The sequence below is a fragment of the Haemaphysalis longicornis genome, unplaced genomic scaffold (genome assembly GCF_048455015.1).
Source record: "Haemaphysalis longicornis isolate Haplotype H1 unplaced genomic scaffold, Haemaphysalis longicornis Haplotype H1 scaffold_12, whole genome shotgun sequence".
Classification (NCBI taxonomy): domain Eukaryota; kingdom Metazoa; phylum Arthropoda; class Arachnida; order Ixodida; family Ixodidae; genus Haemaphysalis; species Haemaphysalis longicornis.
Genome location: NW_027526225.1, coordinates 116,038,576 through 116,055,569, shown reverse-complemented (window position 1 = coordinate 116,055,569; position 16,994 = coordinate 116,038,576). Strand labels below are relative to the sequence as shown.

Genomic DNA, 16,994 nt, shown 5'->3' with positions numbered 1-16,994 from the left:
CAACCGCAGCCGGCGTGTCGGCTACGTCACTGGAGCCCCGACGTCGGCAGCTTGGGCCAAGGAGCCGATGATGTCATGCTGGCCCGCTCTGGGCTTTCTCGTGCGGGCAAAAACTAAAATAGGTTTAATATATGTTATACGGAACGGTTACTGTTGTAACCTGCTGCGAGATATCTACTGATAAAAAGGAAGCATTTTACATAGTTATCTCAGCTTTGAAATTTAGTGTCACTACTCCTTTAAGCCAGGTAGGGCGGCTGTGCCTAGTTCATTGGCTAGACATGTTTGTCATTAGGCTTGGATAGACACGCATCGTTTTGAGATAGGTGGCGATGCAGTGAAAGTGGTAAGCGAATACATCTACTTAGGCCAAGTTGTGATCAAGATCCCAACCTTGAGGCAGAGATAATTACAAGGATAAGAATTTGGTGGAGTGCATTCGGCACGCATTCTCAGATAATAAAAAGCTGCCTACCATTGCCTTTAAGAAGATAGTGTATGACAGCTGCATCTTACGGGTACTCCCCTTAGGGGCAGAAACTTGGAGGCTCACTAAGAGGGTTCAACTTAAATTAAGGACGACTCAACGAGCAATGGAACGGAAGGTGATATGTGTAACATTAAGGGACAAGAAGAGAGCGGAGTGGGTCAGGGAACAAACGCGTGTTAAGGACATATTAGTAGAGATTAAGAAGAAGAAGTGGACGTGGGCAGGGCATGTAATGCGAAGGCAAGATAACCATTGGTCATTAAGGATAACAGAGTGGAACACTTGAGAAGGCAAGCGTTGCAGGGGGTGGAAGAAAGTTAGATGGGCAGATAAGCTCAAGAAGTTTGCGGGAATAAATTGGTCGCAGTTAGCACAGGACCTGGATAAGTGGAGATTTATGGGAGAGGCCTTTGCCCTGCAGTACGCGTAGACAGGCTGATGATGAGACACACATCGTTAGGCACACGGCGGGTGTTCAGACACCACTTGCTGAGCACGGCTCGAAGCCGTTCGGCCCCGCGGGCAGCACTCACAGGAGGAGGTCCGGCCTCGCTTTCATTAATGGCGAACGCGGCGTCGAACGGCTCGATCTTCCTCAGCTGTGCCGTTTGGAATTTCGCTTCCTCTCCAATAAAGAAGCTCGCCGAGCAATACCGGCCGGGTGCCGACCACAGCGCAAAGGCGTTCGGTCCCGTTCAACGCTCTTAGGCGGAGGCCCGGCCTCGCTTTCATTCAGGGCGAACGCGGCGTTTCTCTTCGGCCGGCACAAGACGGGTCACATAGCCCGAGCCGACCCAGCGGCGCATGCGTGTGCCAGCAGCTGCGAGGCAGCGAGGCAGCGGGGGCAGTCGGCTGCCTATCAGCTGAGCAGCCGCTCGGACAGGAGCCGCCGCCGCTCACATGAGAAGAACTGACTGAAAACTGCGTCTTGCGCGCATCGCCGTAAGCGGGCCCGGCGAGTCACGTTATGCGCAGCAAGGGCGTGGCGCAGCTGCGGTCAAATGAGATGAAATTGCGGACGACGGCGAAACCTCTGGACGAGATTAGTGAAGCTTCGCTTTAAAAAAAGCGTCAAGGCCGCGTCGCGGCGAAGTACCCTAACAAGACCAGGGCGACAAGCCGTCTGCAGGCACTATCAATAAAGTTGTCGTACCGTACCGTACCCAGTGCAGAGAGGCCAGGCTTCGCTATACCCCTGTGTATCTCGAGTTTAAAGGCCGCATGGTTCACTATCAGCAAAAACACACTGTGACATACTCAGTTTCATTCACATGAATTAGAGGAGGGTCCATAGCGCCGCAACAAACGGACTTAGTAGATCCTCTTGGAACTATTGCCCACCCGTATTACGGGTGACTGTTCCGAAAGGTTAGACGGCCGCCAGCCACTCTGTTATCGTCCAGAGGCGAATTATTTTACACGAGAGTGGCCCGTCTATGAGGTCGGCGAGATGGCTTCTGTTAAAGCGCTGCGTCATCATAATTAAGCACAACGTCTCAAAAGTACCAGTAAATCGTAAACCCGCGTGTCGTCGCTTGCAGCTTCATATCTAAAAGGGGGCCAAATAAATCTTGGCATTTAACTCTACACTCCAGCCTTCGGCCACGCTGTTAAGTGAACATGCAACCGCGAAAACAGTTAAGCCGTATTTTTACAGCTTCCCCCTTAAAATGAAAAAACCGGGCCATCTCCACTAACGTGAAATCTGGGGAGGGGCGAAGCATGCAGCCTATCAGTGTATTCTTGGCGCCTTGGTGTTTTTGCCCACGGATATGAAATAGTTTGTGGTAGAGATATACAGCTTTGCTGGAAAAGTTTCGTGTCTTTGATGCACGAAGCGATCTAGCGTGAGGCATTGGAAGGCGAGTGTCCCGGTGTTTTAGTTCCGTGACTACATGAAACGATGACGACAGGAGACGCCGACAGCCAAAGCCGCTGAGGGGCTTCGTCCATTAAAAATACAATGAAATACATAGAACCTCCCATCGTTCAAAGACTGCAGGAGCAGAGTTGAGTGTCTAAGCCCGGCTCGATCGCTTTGCGCCACGAGCACAGGCGAGTGGTTCGAGAGCGGGTCGAACAGTGACCACGACTGGGCCGAGCTTGCGGGGGCGGCCGACGCCGTGGTGGTGTCCATCAACCACCGGCTCGGCGTGATGGGCTTCTTCAGCCCCGACTTCTCGGACATGGTGCCGGACGCGGGCTTCGAGGACGTGCTCCTGGCCGTTGACTGGGTGCGCCGCAACGCGGGCGCCTTCAACGCCGACCCCGGGGAGCTGGTGGCACTGGGCCACGGGTCAGGGGCCTACCTGCTCTCCCTAGTGCTCGGATCACGCAAGCACCACGAGGGCTTCAGGCGAGCCCTCCTGCAGGTGCGATAGGCAGCAAGCAACCCGCCATTTCAAATACGGAAGGCTTTCATGGACCACATAAACGCGAAATTGTGATCTGCCTGTTACTGGAACACGCTGGTAACGTTCAGCCACAGGCAGGGATCGCTAGTTGGCGACGAATCAGTGGTCGACTCGTTGCTCACCCCTGGGATGTACTGAACGATCACCTGACACATGAAAGGCTCAGGTAACCTACGACCCGAAATTACTAGTTACCCACAGGGGATTATAGCGATAGACTACACATGGTAACCGGGACGCAAGGGAGGAGATGAGGCGGGATAAGGAGGGGAAATAGAGGAAGGAGAAAAGGACTGGGAAAAATTGCTGCGGGGACATAGGGGCGATAGAGGGGAGAAGAGGGGAGGGCAGGGGAAGAATGACTGTTGCGCCGTTGTGTGAGGCCGTGTGACGCATTGTTAGGACCTCTCGGAGCCACCTCCGGTTTATCTCCTTTCTACAACACTCTGCGCATGTCGAGGAGTTTACTAACGGCGAGATCCTTTCGCTTTTACGTAGTAGTGCGAGGAAGGCGCAATAGAACGCAGTGCAGTAAGTCAGTTAAGGAGCAGTTTTCAACAAACTTTTTCGACAAATAGGAAATTCATTATTGTTTTAACCTTACTCGTCGCATTCAATTTCGGTGACGCTAACACCGGTGAACACACCGAGGTGAGGACCCGTGGAGTTGCATTGGGAATCGATGGACTTCAACGTAGGTGTTTAGGGGTAGTGAGCGCTCATGGTGGGGAGTGTTACGAAAAGGAAAGCCATTCTTCAGCGTTTATTGCCGCCGTGAAGAGAGCGACGCTAAGCCGTGCACGGTGGTCCAAGCGAAGCGTTCCGAACCCATGCGCGTGCCTCTCGCCGTCCTCGTGCATGCAAATGTGCCCCTTTCCTTCTCAGCGTCCCTACAATCATCATCATCGTCCATGTTGGCGGCAAATTAGAAATCCGCAACAAGGAGACTGCGAGCGAGGAGACTGAGTCGGGAGACATCTTGGGCGGGCTGCCATTATTTCCGCAGGGCCTGTTCCCAACCGCGCCGCTGAGTCGGAACACGGCGGCCATGACGCAGTCCTACATGCACAAGATGGCCCTCATCCTGGAATGCAAAGCGCCGGACATCTTGGCCGAGCTGGCCTGCCTGAGGGCCGCCCCGCAGGAACGCCTGGTGGATGCGGCGCGGCAGCTCTACCTGCCCCTCCGGTTCGTGCCCACGGGACACAGGTAGGCCCAGGGAAGGGGCGGGGGACGTCGGACATGCCGCTACATTGAAGGGACGAGCCGAAGCTATATACCGGGGGTGTGTACAGGAAGGCGGTATAATGAGCGGGCGTCAAATTAATAGCCTCCCGCACACAAATCGGGTGCACTAGCTATCCCACTGTCCATTCATGATTGGATGGACTCTTGAATTGATGGGTGGCTAGGTTGTTTGTTTGCCGATTAACTTGCCGATTAACGTGATCAAATAATTTTATTTATTTGTTTAGTTAGTTAGTTTGTTAGCTAGTTCGTTTGTTAGTTAGGTAGTTAGTCGCTCAAACCGCGCCGTCGCGCCGAACAAGCGTTCATCCGAATTGTAGCCACGCCGGTATCTTGCGTTCACTGCATCGCGGTATTGGGCGTCCCGACGGGCATAGCGCTTACACTTGACCTTGGCTGCCTGATCGTTGTCGGTGGCCTACTGCCGCAGCGTTAGCGCGCATTGCCGCATTTTTTTTCTTTATGGGTATTATATAGCTTTACTCCGCAACACACAATGTCGGAAAGCCACCTTGCAAAGACCGAGTTAATACCGTCGGCTTCAATTCTAAGCACAAAAATACTGCTGGGACGAATTTTTTTCAGGGGCAACGTTCATCATCTTGTACCAAAATATTAAGCGCCAGAGGCAATCAGGTGGCCGAAGCCAGGATGGGGAAACGGTTTTTTTTTTATTCTACTTGCGGAGAAAAGGCGTAGGTAGCCTGTAATAGCTCCGCTGTAAAATCCTTGGGATCAATCATATAATATCGCCCCCCTCCCTCATTATATATTGCAAATAACCAACCTTTAGGAGCTCTACGTATCAAAAACGTAAACCGTGTGCATCAAAACGAACCTTGACGTAACCAAGCCTTGATGTAGCGCGACCTACAACGCAGGATCTCCGACAGCCTGAGCGATATGAACTTCGGGGACGGCGTCAAGGTGGTCCTCGGCAGCACCATTTCACTCGGCGTGGATTTTGTGGAGAAATATCTAAAACCGTACGTCAGGCCGCGGGATAATGTCAGCGGCGCAGAAGCCTTGCTCGACAGCGTCTGCATGTTCCTCAAGGTACTTAATCTTCTGACACTCCCTGTATAGCTTGCATATAAGCGTTTACACTTATATTGGAGGTTTGGAGTGCTGCACAGTCCGGGATGAAATAAGTTCCGGATACCTCAGAGGCTATACGGATCAGGCGCACCGGAACTCAGAGTGAGCCTCTGTGCCACAGATAGCGGCCCCTCCAAGGACAAGATCTCACCCCCCTGGTGTAGCGCTCGGTCAAAGCGTCCCTGGACTCCTGGCCGACGACTGAAAAGAAGGGCAGGGAAATCCCCCTCCTTCCCCTTCTGGCTTTCTGGAAAAAAATAAAGTTGTTTCTCTCTCTCTCTCTCTATCAGCCGACGGCTGAACTCACAGCCGTCACTGCCAAGCAGCTTTAACATATACCTGATCATAAGCGTGCATGCCCCACAGCCGAGCATGCTAAAAATTCTGTATCTAGAAATCTCTAGGGTGTTAGCTGTGTCAGTACAGTAACTATTTCAGATGTCTAGTTCCCTCAATCTCCAACCCTTCGCCTATAAACCAATTTTGTAAATAGTGGACTTTGAAAGCAAAGCGTTATATGGCTGGGCAAAACTTCTCCGACGTTACCCAATTGCGCATGCGTGAAATAACCAGGCTGGAGAGCAGTAAGAAGCGGGAGGAGGTAGATGGGCGGCGTTTATAGGTGACGTAGCTACATTCTCTCAACTACCGACACTTTTAGGTGCGGGAATGGTCGCCAATTTCGCTTCGTTCCTCGACTCTCGCAGGAGCGGCCGTGTCTCTTGCAGAACGGCTCCGACCTCCGGGCGGCAGTTGGGAAGGCGAGGGAGTCGCAGCTGGAGTGGAGCCTGGCGCGTGTCTGGTCCGTGTGCTCGTCGCGCGCAATGACCGCTGCTGCGACGCAGCGTCGCGTGACTGCCTACAACTACGTGACCGCCGTTAGCGAAGGGTTCTACCCGCCGTTCAGCCTCCAAGATGTCGCCGCCTTCGTCTCCAAAGGGTGAGCACAGGCGTGTTGAGGGCCCCACAATACGTAAACACATGATTAAATAGATCAATAAATTAGGACCTGAACTCATTATCAATAATTGAACAGTTAGTATATATAGGTTGTATTCGCTGGCGTGGCAGTCATGCGGCAACCATACGCGTGCACTGCCATGCAGTATTCACTGCCATGCAGTATTCACTGGTAAAAATGGTATTCACTGTACTGCGTGCAGGGAATACCATTTTTACATTTGCTTCATCGGTAATCATTCAACCAATCTGTAAAAGGAAAGCTCCATTGATCGATCGAGTGGTTGATTTACAATTCAAGTTTCGAATGGGATGCTCAGCGCTGTGTAACGCAGAGGTATTTCATGCTTCTCAGGGACACCGCACGGTGCACCTTTTGTATTCAAGGTGACATTATTGGCGACACCGCGGACCCCTATCCCGCACACTCCGCTGTAACCAACCGTAGCAATGAATACCTAAGTGAAGGGTAGAAGCCTCGAACGGCGGCTTTCAGGGCCTTGGTCAAGCTCCAGACGATGGGCTCGCTCTCTGTATACCAGGCAGGGACCTCCGGGACCTCACTGGTCATCAGGGTAACGTCAGTGAAAACAGTACCCCAGTCACCCGCTTTATACTATGTGTTGTACTACTGCACAACACACCACACATCCGGCACATTGACCTGGGAATAGGCTACCCCGTTCTTTCTCCGTCCATCGAATGGGAGGTAGACATGAACCCTTACGAATGCGCCATTTCCAAGTCACCCTCCGATGCCTAGAAAAATGCCCCCACAGTCCCATTTTCAATAAAATGTTTAGAGAATCTCGTGTCGACTGGGAAAAGTTTAAGATAAGTCGCAACTTTCACACACATCAATAACATACTTAGGTATTGACGACGCATACACTCTCATCACAGCACATATACTTGATGCGGATAGGGTACTTTATTTCCAGGACTTCGGTACCACACAAAATTTTCGGATGCCCCTGTGGAATGAACAATGTAGGGAAGCACCAAATGCTCAGAATAAAGCCCGGGATGTCCTCCGCAGATGCCCTACTGCAGAAAACCTCATTTTCTTCAAGCGCGCAAAGGCCATTGTAAAGCGCTAGCGACGTCAAGAAAAAATAGACACATGGAGGTCTTTCATATAATCATCCAGAAATTTCTATACAGATACGCTGAAAGTTTGGGGCAGGATACGAAAACTGCAGAGCAAAAGTACACATGTCATGACTCTTGTCAGCAACACACCCGATACACCTGAAAACCAAGCAAAAACCTCGGCACAACACTTTGAACACATTTCTGGTCCTTCCACTACAGCAAGACATTTTTGCAATACAAAGATTCTGCTGAAAGAAAGCCTATTCGTGACAACAGGAAATCTACTGACGGGGATAACTCTCCATTTTCTTTGCAGACCTGACACATGCGGCGTTTCAGCGCCAGGGACGGATGAAATAGCATGCACAGCGATTCATCTTCTACCCTTAGACACCCTCAATACTCTTCTCTTCTTGTACAATAAGTTATTTTGCGCTGGGCGCTTTCTGCGAGCTTGGAAAGAAGCAATTGTGATGGGAATACTCAAAAATTGGAAATATTCTTCTGCTGCAAGCTACCGCCCGGATACTCTGACGAGCTACTTGAGCAAGCTGTTTGGAAAGATGATAAATAGATGCCATCTCCTTTTGTAGATTATCAGGGTGTCCTCGATAGCTGCCAGGCAGGCTTTCTCTTGGGTAGATCAACAACTGTCAATCTTGTACGTGTTGAATCATAAGTTAAAGATGAATTTGCACATGAAAACATTGTATATCTTATCCTCTGACATTGAAAAGGTCTCTGACACAGCTTGGCGATTGGCCATCCTGCGTGACCAGGAATATTTTGGTATTTGTGGAAACATGTTAAACACGCTGGAAAGTTACCTGTCCCGACATTTCGTGAACATAAGGAAATGGTGTGCCCCGTGGTGGAGTGCTGAGTTGCACACTGTTCATTGCAAAAATGAATACTTTAGGGAGAGCACTGCCGCCCACAATTGTTTATTGTATCTACGTAAAGGACGTTCACGTCAGCTTCAGGTCATGTAAATCCTGTATCTGTGAACGGCAGATCCAAGTTGCTGTGAACAGAATAGCCAAGTCGGCCGATAAAGACGGTTTTAACCTCATCCGCAAAAAAACACTTGTGTTTCCTTCTCAGGGCAGCATGGGATTTATCTTCGACCTGCAATAGGTTGCACGCAGGGTGCAGGAGTAGGCATGCCCGTTAAAAAAACACGAGATTTTGGTGTAGTTTTGTTGACAAGCGTGCATTCATCCCGAATGTTACATTACATAAAATGAAATGCAGGATGACTTGTATTATCTTAAAAGTCCTCTCCCACAAGTCTTGCGGAGCAGATGACACCTGCCTTTTCGCCCCGTATAGACTGCTGAAGTGTAGTGTATGGGTATGCCTAAAAAATATCATTAAACCGAGCCGGTGTTGTAAACTTGCACTCCGAACTGCGTTTGGTGTTTTCCGGACGAGCATGTATTTTGAAACTCATCAGTTGTGTTTAGCGCACCATCGCACGTCCTATCATGATAAATTGAAATACGAACAATGGAGCACGTGGCTTTCAGCACATGCGCCGCATCCTGGCGACGGGCCGCGCATGCGGAGTGCGAACACGTTACGAGAGTTCGTGACCCACCTTGATATGGAAAGACCGTCGTATTTACACCGTCCGTTTGGGCGCTCAGCACGAAATAAAAGCTAATGGAATTTAGCTGCGTGCGCCGTTTTCACTCTTCGCAGCAAGAAAGTTAGATAACGCTTGCGTGAGTGGGCGCCGAACGCGATGGGAACGCAAACCAAAACGCTCCCACGGCGAACGACGGTGTTTCCATATGTGGGCCTTCTCTCTACGGCATGCCAAGGAATGAGGCACACTGCGGTTGCGTGAAAGAACTCTTTACTTACATCCTCCACGCTGTCGCCCGTCCGGGCATACACACGCACACACCAAAACACTCTGCCTCCCGAGTCCCAGTCCCCGCGCGCGGCTCTTCAGCACCACCGCCCGTCCCTACCCGTCCACTCGCGCCATCTCTCCGGCGACCGGGCCGCACGGTAGGCGAGGAGGGCGAGGGAAGGGAGCCCATGGCGAGGGTCTCCGGGCGACACCCCCTAGGCCAGAAGGTGTCGGGCCAAGGCGCTCCCCACATCTCTCCCCCCCTCAAACACGGGATACGGGTCCATCATTGAAGATCGCCCTCGGGGTTCGAGTGCACGAGGAACCGCTGGTCGGCGCCTGGGGCCGCCCTATGCAGCTGTGGGTGGGCTGGCACCCGCCGAAGTGTGGCAGCATGCCGCTCTGTCGCCATCGCCACCATGTAGGCGTCCGCGGGAGCGCATTCTCGGCTGCCCGGCGCAGGATTCCACCGAACGGCCAGGCTCCCCTCGACAGCGCCCCGGCGTCCCGATCTCCGCTGCTCGGCGCCGGAACCGGAGAAGCCGCGATGAGCCCGGGGCAAACCCGGTTGACGGGCGCTCGTAGAGGCTCGAAGCCCCCGAACGAGCTGCAGGCTCTGCGCCCACCGGCGCCTCCACGCCAGGGATACAGCTCCGCGGGGAGCTCAGCAGGCCTCCAATCCATGGACACAACTCCACTGTCGACCAGGAGGCGCACCGCAGCCGCCTCGCATCTCCGAAGGGCAGCAGAACCCCCGGGCCGTGGTAACAACTCCCGGGTCGAACCAGGAAGGCCCTCTGCTCGGCAGGCCCGGGCCGGACTCGCAACGCCCAGTCAGGAACGTATCGCCCCGCACCACCAGGCCGGTGGCGCAAAGCTCCCGGGTCGCACCGGGAGGGCCCGCTGTCGGCAGGCCCAGGCCGGACTCGCAACGCCCAGGCACGAACGTTTCGCACCGCACCACCAGGCCGGTGGCGCAAAGCTCCCGGGTCGCACCGGGAGGGCCCGCTGTCGGCAGGCCCAGGCTGGCATCGTAACGGCCAGGCACAAAACCATGCCTCGCACCACCGCACAGGTGGCGCGATGAAGCTTGAAGCGGTGACTTCGCTGCGGGTTGCTCCGTGGTAGAACCACGTGAGACCCGGACCCGTGGGGGGTAGACACTACCGCACCCTCAGGTCGTAACGATGGGTGCGAACCCTATCGCCGGCCGTTCTGTCATTAGAAGCGGGACTCCCACCTTCTGGTTCCGCTACCACCTGTTCGTCATCGCGAGTGCGAACATGATAGGCCTTGAGATCGCTAACGTGCACAGGACCCACCAGCTCGTCGCTTTCAAGCGACTGCATCTCATACGTGAGCAGAGTCGTCTGCGCCGTAATTCTGTATGGCCCTTGCCATTTGTGTGCGAGCGCTGCGGTGAAACCGCGTGCAGCGTTGCTGAGTGGGTGTGTTCTCCTTAGCACTAGGTCACCGATGTTGTACACAAGGTGACGACGGCCTTTGTTATACTGCTCGGCTTGCTCCATGCGCGCCACGTCGAGATTCTCCCGAGCCGTGCGTTGCGCTGCCAAAAGGCGTTCCCGGAGCCTAGCCGCGTACTGCGACAGAGAAGGGGCGTTACCCGCCGCCGCGTACTGCAGTGCATTTTCCATTGGAAAAGCGATCTCTCTACCGAAGTTTAGGTAACCTGGTGTCAAACCCGTTGACCTATTTACGGTAGTCCTAGTCGCGAAAGCCAGCTCAGGCAAACGCGCGTCCCAGTCCTTATGCTCCTTGGTTGTCGCAACCAGCATGCACTTCAGGTTCCTGTTCACCCTCTCAGTGATGTTACTCTGAGCATGATAAGGACTCGTTTTCCTGTGCCGAATGTGCAGCGCTCGACAACAGTCTGAAAAGACTTTGCTTGTGAAATACGAAGCATTGTCAGTGATCAGGTCGGAGGGGAAGCCGAAACGAGTGAATGTCTCCACCAGCTTCTCTACGATCCGCTCCGACGCTAGCTTTCTAAGGGGAAACAACTCCACCCACTTAGAAAAGTGGTCCGTTATAACCAGAATGAACTGGTTTCCTCGCGCGGATCTTGGGAGGGGTCCCATTACGTCACACGCTACAATCTGCCACGGGTAGCTGCTTTCCACCGGCTTCATGAAACCCACAGGTTTCCCAGCGCGCGGCTTCGCTACCTGGCAAAGAGGGCAAGCGCGGGAATAGCTCATTACGTCTCTCCTCATGCCTGGCCAGGTCGCGACACGGCATAACTTGTCGTAAGTCTTACTGCCGCTGCCATGTCCTGCCAGCGCTGAGTCGTGAAAGTACCGCATAAACCGTTTCCGCAACTTCCTCGGGACCACGACTCGAAAGGGGGATGAAACCGCCTCTTCGTCGTCCAGTTGGGGAAAGTAGCGAAGTAATAAGCCATCGTCGCCCAGCAGATACGCGTCAAACCCCTCAGCGTTACCGGTGCAAGCTACGCCTCCCGCTAGCCTTTTCAGCACCCGCTGGCACAGACCGTCTGCTTTCTGGGCCTCAATGAGCTCTTCCTTACTCACTACCTCCCCCCAAGACAGATTCCTTTCTGCCTCTGTTCTCGGGGGGCGAGAAAGCGCCGCTGCGAGACGCCGCTCCGCTTTCCCTTTGCGGCCGGCCTCGACTCCTCCGTCCGGCCCTTTCCTCCCCCTCTCGGGGTGGCCCGCGCCGCCCATGCAACCACTGCACTCGGCGCGCGCGCTTCCGCCACCCCCTTCCGATAAGGGGAGCAAACTTTCCGCCAACATTCGGCGCTGATCATCGGATCCTGAAAAAGATGCGACGATCGCTTCTACATCAGTGCTCCTCTTTCCTGACGCCTCTCCCTGGCCTTCCGCAGCGCAGTAGAGTCTATTTGCCCCGTGCGGGTGTAAAGCGTGCATCGGCGCGTTCGCGAAAGGAAAGAAAGGGGGTTGCGGCCCGTACTGGTAGCCGTTCCTCCCCATGTCGAGCACAACACCCTCCCTCGAGAGGAAATCTCTGCCCAGTATGACTGGAACAGACAAACCAGGCAAGCAAACAAAACGCTGTCTGCGCCTTCTGCCATCAAAAGCGAGCGTGAGTCTCACAGCTCCCTCTGCTTTTGCCGAACCCGCCGCTAAGCTCAAGGGTGTCTCGGCGGGTCTGACCCGGATTCTTCTTTTCCGGCAGGCTTCGAATATTTCGTCCCCGATGAGAGAAACTGTCGAGCCTGTGTCGACCAGTGCAAAAAGTTCTTGACCGACTAATTGCACTCGCATGAACGGGGCCACCGAGGATGGGTCCCCGTGTGCTCTACATGCGGAGGGGGCCAGTTGCCCGTCGACGACAGCTTCGGGGTGCCCTGGGGGCTCCCTCGCGCCCCCTCTGTCTGGCCCCCTCTTCTCGCTTCCCGCCGGCGACGACGAGCCACCGCTCTTCACCGTCGCCGGCGATCCGAGTTTCCCTGCGTGCTACGCATTTTCTCGGGGCATTGACGGGAAAAGTGGCCAGGCTTGCGACAAAACCAGCACAAGCGGGCTGTTTCGTCCTGCCTCCCTCTTCCGTCGCCTGCGTTGCTTCCGACCGAGGAGTTATCGTCTCCCCCTCCCGACCAGGCGCAACCCGGTTCGAGCGATTCCTCGGGTCTCGGCGGCAACCTGTAGTGAAGCTCGGCGAGTAAATCCGCCTGAATTACTCGCGCTTCTTGTGCGAGGGCCTCCAAGTTGCGAAAACTCCGGCCTCGCAGGTACGGTCTGAAACGCGGGTGGCATTGCCTGCACACGCGCGCTACTTTGACCGCGTCGGCTGCCTCGGGGTCGGCCCGTTCGTACAGCTCCTGCATTGCCCGCACGTACTCGAGGAGACTCTCCTCAGGGTGCTGCGTGCGAAGGGCAAGCTCGTCCCTGATACGGTGTTCGTAATCGGGTGGCAGGAATTCAGCGCGGAAGCGCTCCTTAAAATCTGCCATCGACTCGAAAGCCGGTTGGCAGCGCCTCCAACGCGCAGCGCTTCCTACCAGTGCCACGGGCAGGACCTGCCTCAACACGTCATCATCCGATGCGCCTACCGCAGTCTGATACGAATCCAGTTGCTGCAGGTATTCGCAAACGGATTTCACGTCTCCATAGGCGGAATAGGAGGGAACCTCGATATTCAAACGCAGCTTCGAGACCGGCACTACAGGACCCGCGGTGGGAGCAGCTAGCGCCGAACCGAGCATTCGGGTCATCTCCGCGAACATCCCGGTCATCTGCCTCATCATTGAGGCGAGATCTGCGGGCTGCAACTGACCAGCAGCCTCCTGCGCAGCGGCCGCTGAGTCTCCCCCCGAGCCCTGCGGCTCCTCCTTCTCTCCCGTCTCTCTCCTTGTGGTAGGAGCCATTTCCAGCGAACTACCCAACAAAAAGCTGGCTCAACCACGCCAAACTGTAGACGCGAAATACAGAGGAAGCCGCGCTAACTACATACGCAACGCGACAAACACACTCCACACACAAATCTATAATGGAAGCAAAAAACGAACGTCAAGACAATACATTCGACCAACGGGGCTGAACTACAGCCACATTAAAATACAAAAAAACTACAGTAGGAACACGTCAAAATACACAAGCGACTATATCCCTACAAACGCTACATACAGTCGCAATGTAACCACTTAGGCCGTTAACCAAACAACAGAAAAAAAGAACGCAAGAAAAACTTCAGGCATCCACAGCCATCGCAAAACCTAAGCAAACTAAAAAACTGGCCTCAAAACTAATTTACAAACATGGATCTATACGGCTCAAAGCCCTGGTCTTCCACTGCCAAAATGGCGCTTCCTTCCCGGAACAAAGGAATGCCGTCCCAAACCGCAGTGGGCCCCTTCCCGGAAGCCGCAGAGAGCAAATGTCCACGGGTGGGTTGACATCAGCCCCACGTTGGGCGCCAGATGTGGGCCTTCTCTCTACGGCATGCCAAGGAATGAGGCACACTGCGGTTGCGTGAAAGAACTCTTTACTTACATCCTCCACGCTGTCGCCCGTCCGGGCATACACACGCACACACCAAAACACTCTGCCTCCCGAGTCCCAGTCCCCGCGCGCGGCTCTTCAGCACCACCGCCCGTCCCTACCCGTCCACTCGCGCCATCTCTCCGGCGACCGGGCCGCACGGTAGGCGAGGAGGGCGAGGGAAGGGAGCCCATGGCGAGGGTCTCCGGGCGACACCCCCTAGGCCAGAAGGTGTCGGGCCAAGGCGCTCCCCACATCTCTCCCCCCCTCAAACACGGGATACGGGTCCATCATTGAAGATCGCCCTCGGGGTTCGAGTGCACGAGGAACCGCTGGTCGGCGCCTGGGGCCGCCCTATGCAGCTGTGGGTGGGCTGGCACCCGCCGAAGTGTGGCAGCATGCCGCTCTGTCGCCATCGCCACCATGTAGGCGTCCGCGGGAGCGCATTCTCGGCTGCCCGGCGCAGGATTCCACCGAACGGCCAGGCTCCCCTCGACAGCGCCCCGGCGTCCCGATCTCCGCTGCTCGGCGCCGGAACCGGAGAAGCCGCGATGAGCCCGGGGCAAACCCGGTTGACGGGCGCTCGTAGAGGCTCGAAGCCCCCGAACGAGCTGCAGGCTCTGCGCCCACCGGCGCCTCCACGCCAGGGATACAGCTCCGCGGGGAGCTCAGCAGGCCTCCAATCCATGGACACAACTCCACTGTCGACCAGGAGGCGCACCGCAGCCGCCTCGCATCTCCGAAGGGCAGCAGAACCCCCGGGCCGTGGTAACAACTCCCGGGTCGAACCAGGAAGGCCCTCTGCTCGGCAGGCCCGGGCCGGACTCGCAACGCCCAGTCAGGAACGTATCGCCCCGCACCACCAGGCCGGTGGCGCAAAGCTCCCGGGTCGCACCGGGAGGGCCCGCTGTCGGCAGGCCCAGGCCGGACTCGCAACGCCCAGGCACGAACGTTTCGCACCGCACCACCAGGCCGGTGGCGCAAAGCTCCCGGGTCGCACCGGGAGGGCCCGCTGTCGGCAGGCCCAGGCTGGCATCGTAACGGCCAGGCACAAAACCATGCCTCGCACCACCGCACAGGTGGCGCGATGAAGCTTGAAGCGGTGACTTCGCTGCGGGTTGCTCCGTGGTAGAACCACGTGAGACCCGGACCCGTGGGGGGTAGACACTACCGCACCCTCAGGTCGTAACGATGGGTGCGAACCCTATCGCCGGCCGTTCTGTCATTAGAAGCGGGACTCCCACCTTCTGGTTCCGCTACCACCTGTTCGTCATCGCGAGTGCGAACATGATAGGCCTTGAGATCGCTAACGTGCACAGGACCCACCAGCTCGTCGCTTTCAAGCGACTGCATCTCATACGTGAGCAGAGTCGTCTGCGCCGTAATTCTGTATGGCCCTTGCCATTTGTGTGCGAGCGCTGCGGTGAAACCGCGTGCAGCGTTGCTGAGTGGGTGTGTTCTCCTTAGCACTAGGTCACCGATGTTGTACACAAGGTGACGACGGCCTTTGTTATACTGCTCGGCTTGCTCCATGCGCGCCACGTCGAGATTCTCCCGAGCCGTGCGTTGCGCTGCCAAAAGGCGTTCCCGGAGCCTAGCCGCGTACTGCGACAGAGAAGGGGCGTTACCCGCCGCCGCGTACTGCAGTGCATTTTCCATTGGAAAAGCGATCTCTCTACCGAAGTTTAGGTAACCTGGTGTCAAACCCGTTGACCTATTTACGGTAGTCCTAGTCGCGAAAGCCAGCTCAGGCAAACGCGCGTCCCAGTCCTTATGCTCCTTGGTTGTCGCAACCAGCATGCACTTCAGGTTCCTGTTCACCCTCTCAGTGATGTTACTCTGAGCATGATAAGGACTCGTTTTCCTGTGCCGAATGTGCAGCGCTCGACAACAGTCTGAAAAGACTTTGCTTGTGAAATACGAAGCATTGTCAGTGATCAGGTCGGAGGGGAAGCCGAAACGAGTGAATGTCTCCACCAGCTTCTCTACGATCCGCTCCGACGCTAGCTTTCTAAGGGGAAACAACTCCACCCACTTAGAAAAGTGGTCCGTTATAACCAGAATGAACTGGTTTCCTCGCGCGGATCTTGGGAGGGGTCCCATTACGTCACACGCTACAATCTGCCACGGGTAGCTGCTTTCCACCGGCTTCATGAAACCCACAGGTTTCCCAGCGCGCGGCTTCGCTACCTGGCAAAGAGGGCAAGCGCGGGAATAGCTCATTACGTCTCTCCTCATGCCTGGCCAGGTCGCGACACGGCATAACTTGTCGTAAGTCTTACTGCCGCTGCCATGTCCTGCCAGCGCTGAGTCGTGAAAGTACCGCATAAACCGTTTCCGCAACTTCCTCGGGACCACGACTCGAAAGGGGGATGAAACCGCCTCTTCGTCGTCCAGTTGGGGAAAGTAGCGAAGTAATAAGCCATCGTCGCCCAGCAGATACGCGTCAAACCCCTCAGCGTTACCGGTGCAAGCTACGCCTCCCGCTAGCCTTTTCAGCACCCGCTGGCACAGACCGTCTGCTTTCTGGGCCTCAATGAGCTCTTCCTTACTCACTACCTCCCCCCAAGACAGATTCCTTTCTGCCTCTGTTCTCGGGGGGCGAGAAAGCGCCGCTGCGAGACGCCGCTCCGCTTTCCCTTTGCGGCCGGCCTCGACTCCTCCGTCCGGCCCTTTCCTCCCCCTCTCGGGGTGGCCCGCGCCGCCCATGCAACCACTGCACTCGGCGCGCGCGCTTCCGCCACCCCCTTCCGATAAGGGGAGCAAACTTTCCGCCAACATTCGGCGCTGATCATCGGATCCTGAAAAAGATGCGACGATCGCTTCTACATCAGTGCTCCTCT

The 16,994-nt window shown here is 55.4% G+C and overlaps 1 protein-coding gene across 1 annotated transcript in view; it reads left to right on the top strand.

Moving 5' to 3' along the window:
• Positions 1-16,994, top strand: part of LOC144162207 (cholinesterase-like) — a 40,969-nt gene that overhangs the window by 18,796 nt on the left and 5,179 nt on the right. The window contains exons 5-8 of the mRNA XM_077692676.1: positions 2,546-2,862; positions 3,911-4,113; positions 5,034-5,208; positions 5,958-6,190. Coding sequence (XP_077548802.1) covers positions 2,546-2,862; positions 3,911-4,113; positions 5,034-5,208; positions 5,958-6,190 — 928 coding nt within the window. The remainder of the gene's footprint in view (positions 1-2,545; positions 2,863-3,910; positions 4,114-5,033; positions 5,209-5,957; positions 6,191-16,994) is intronic.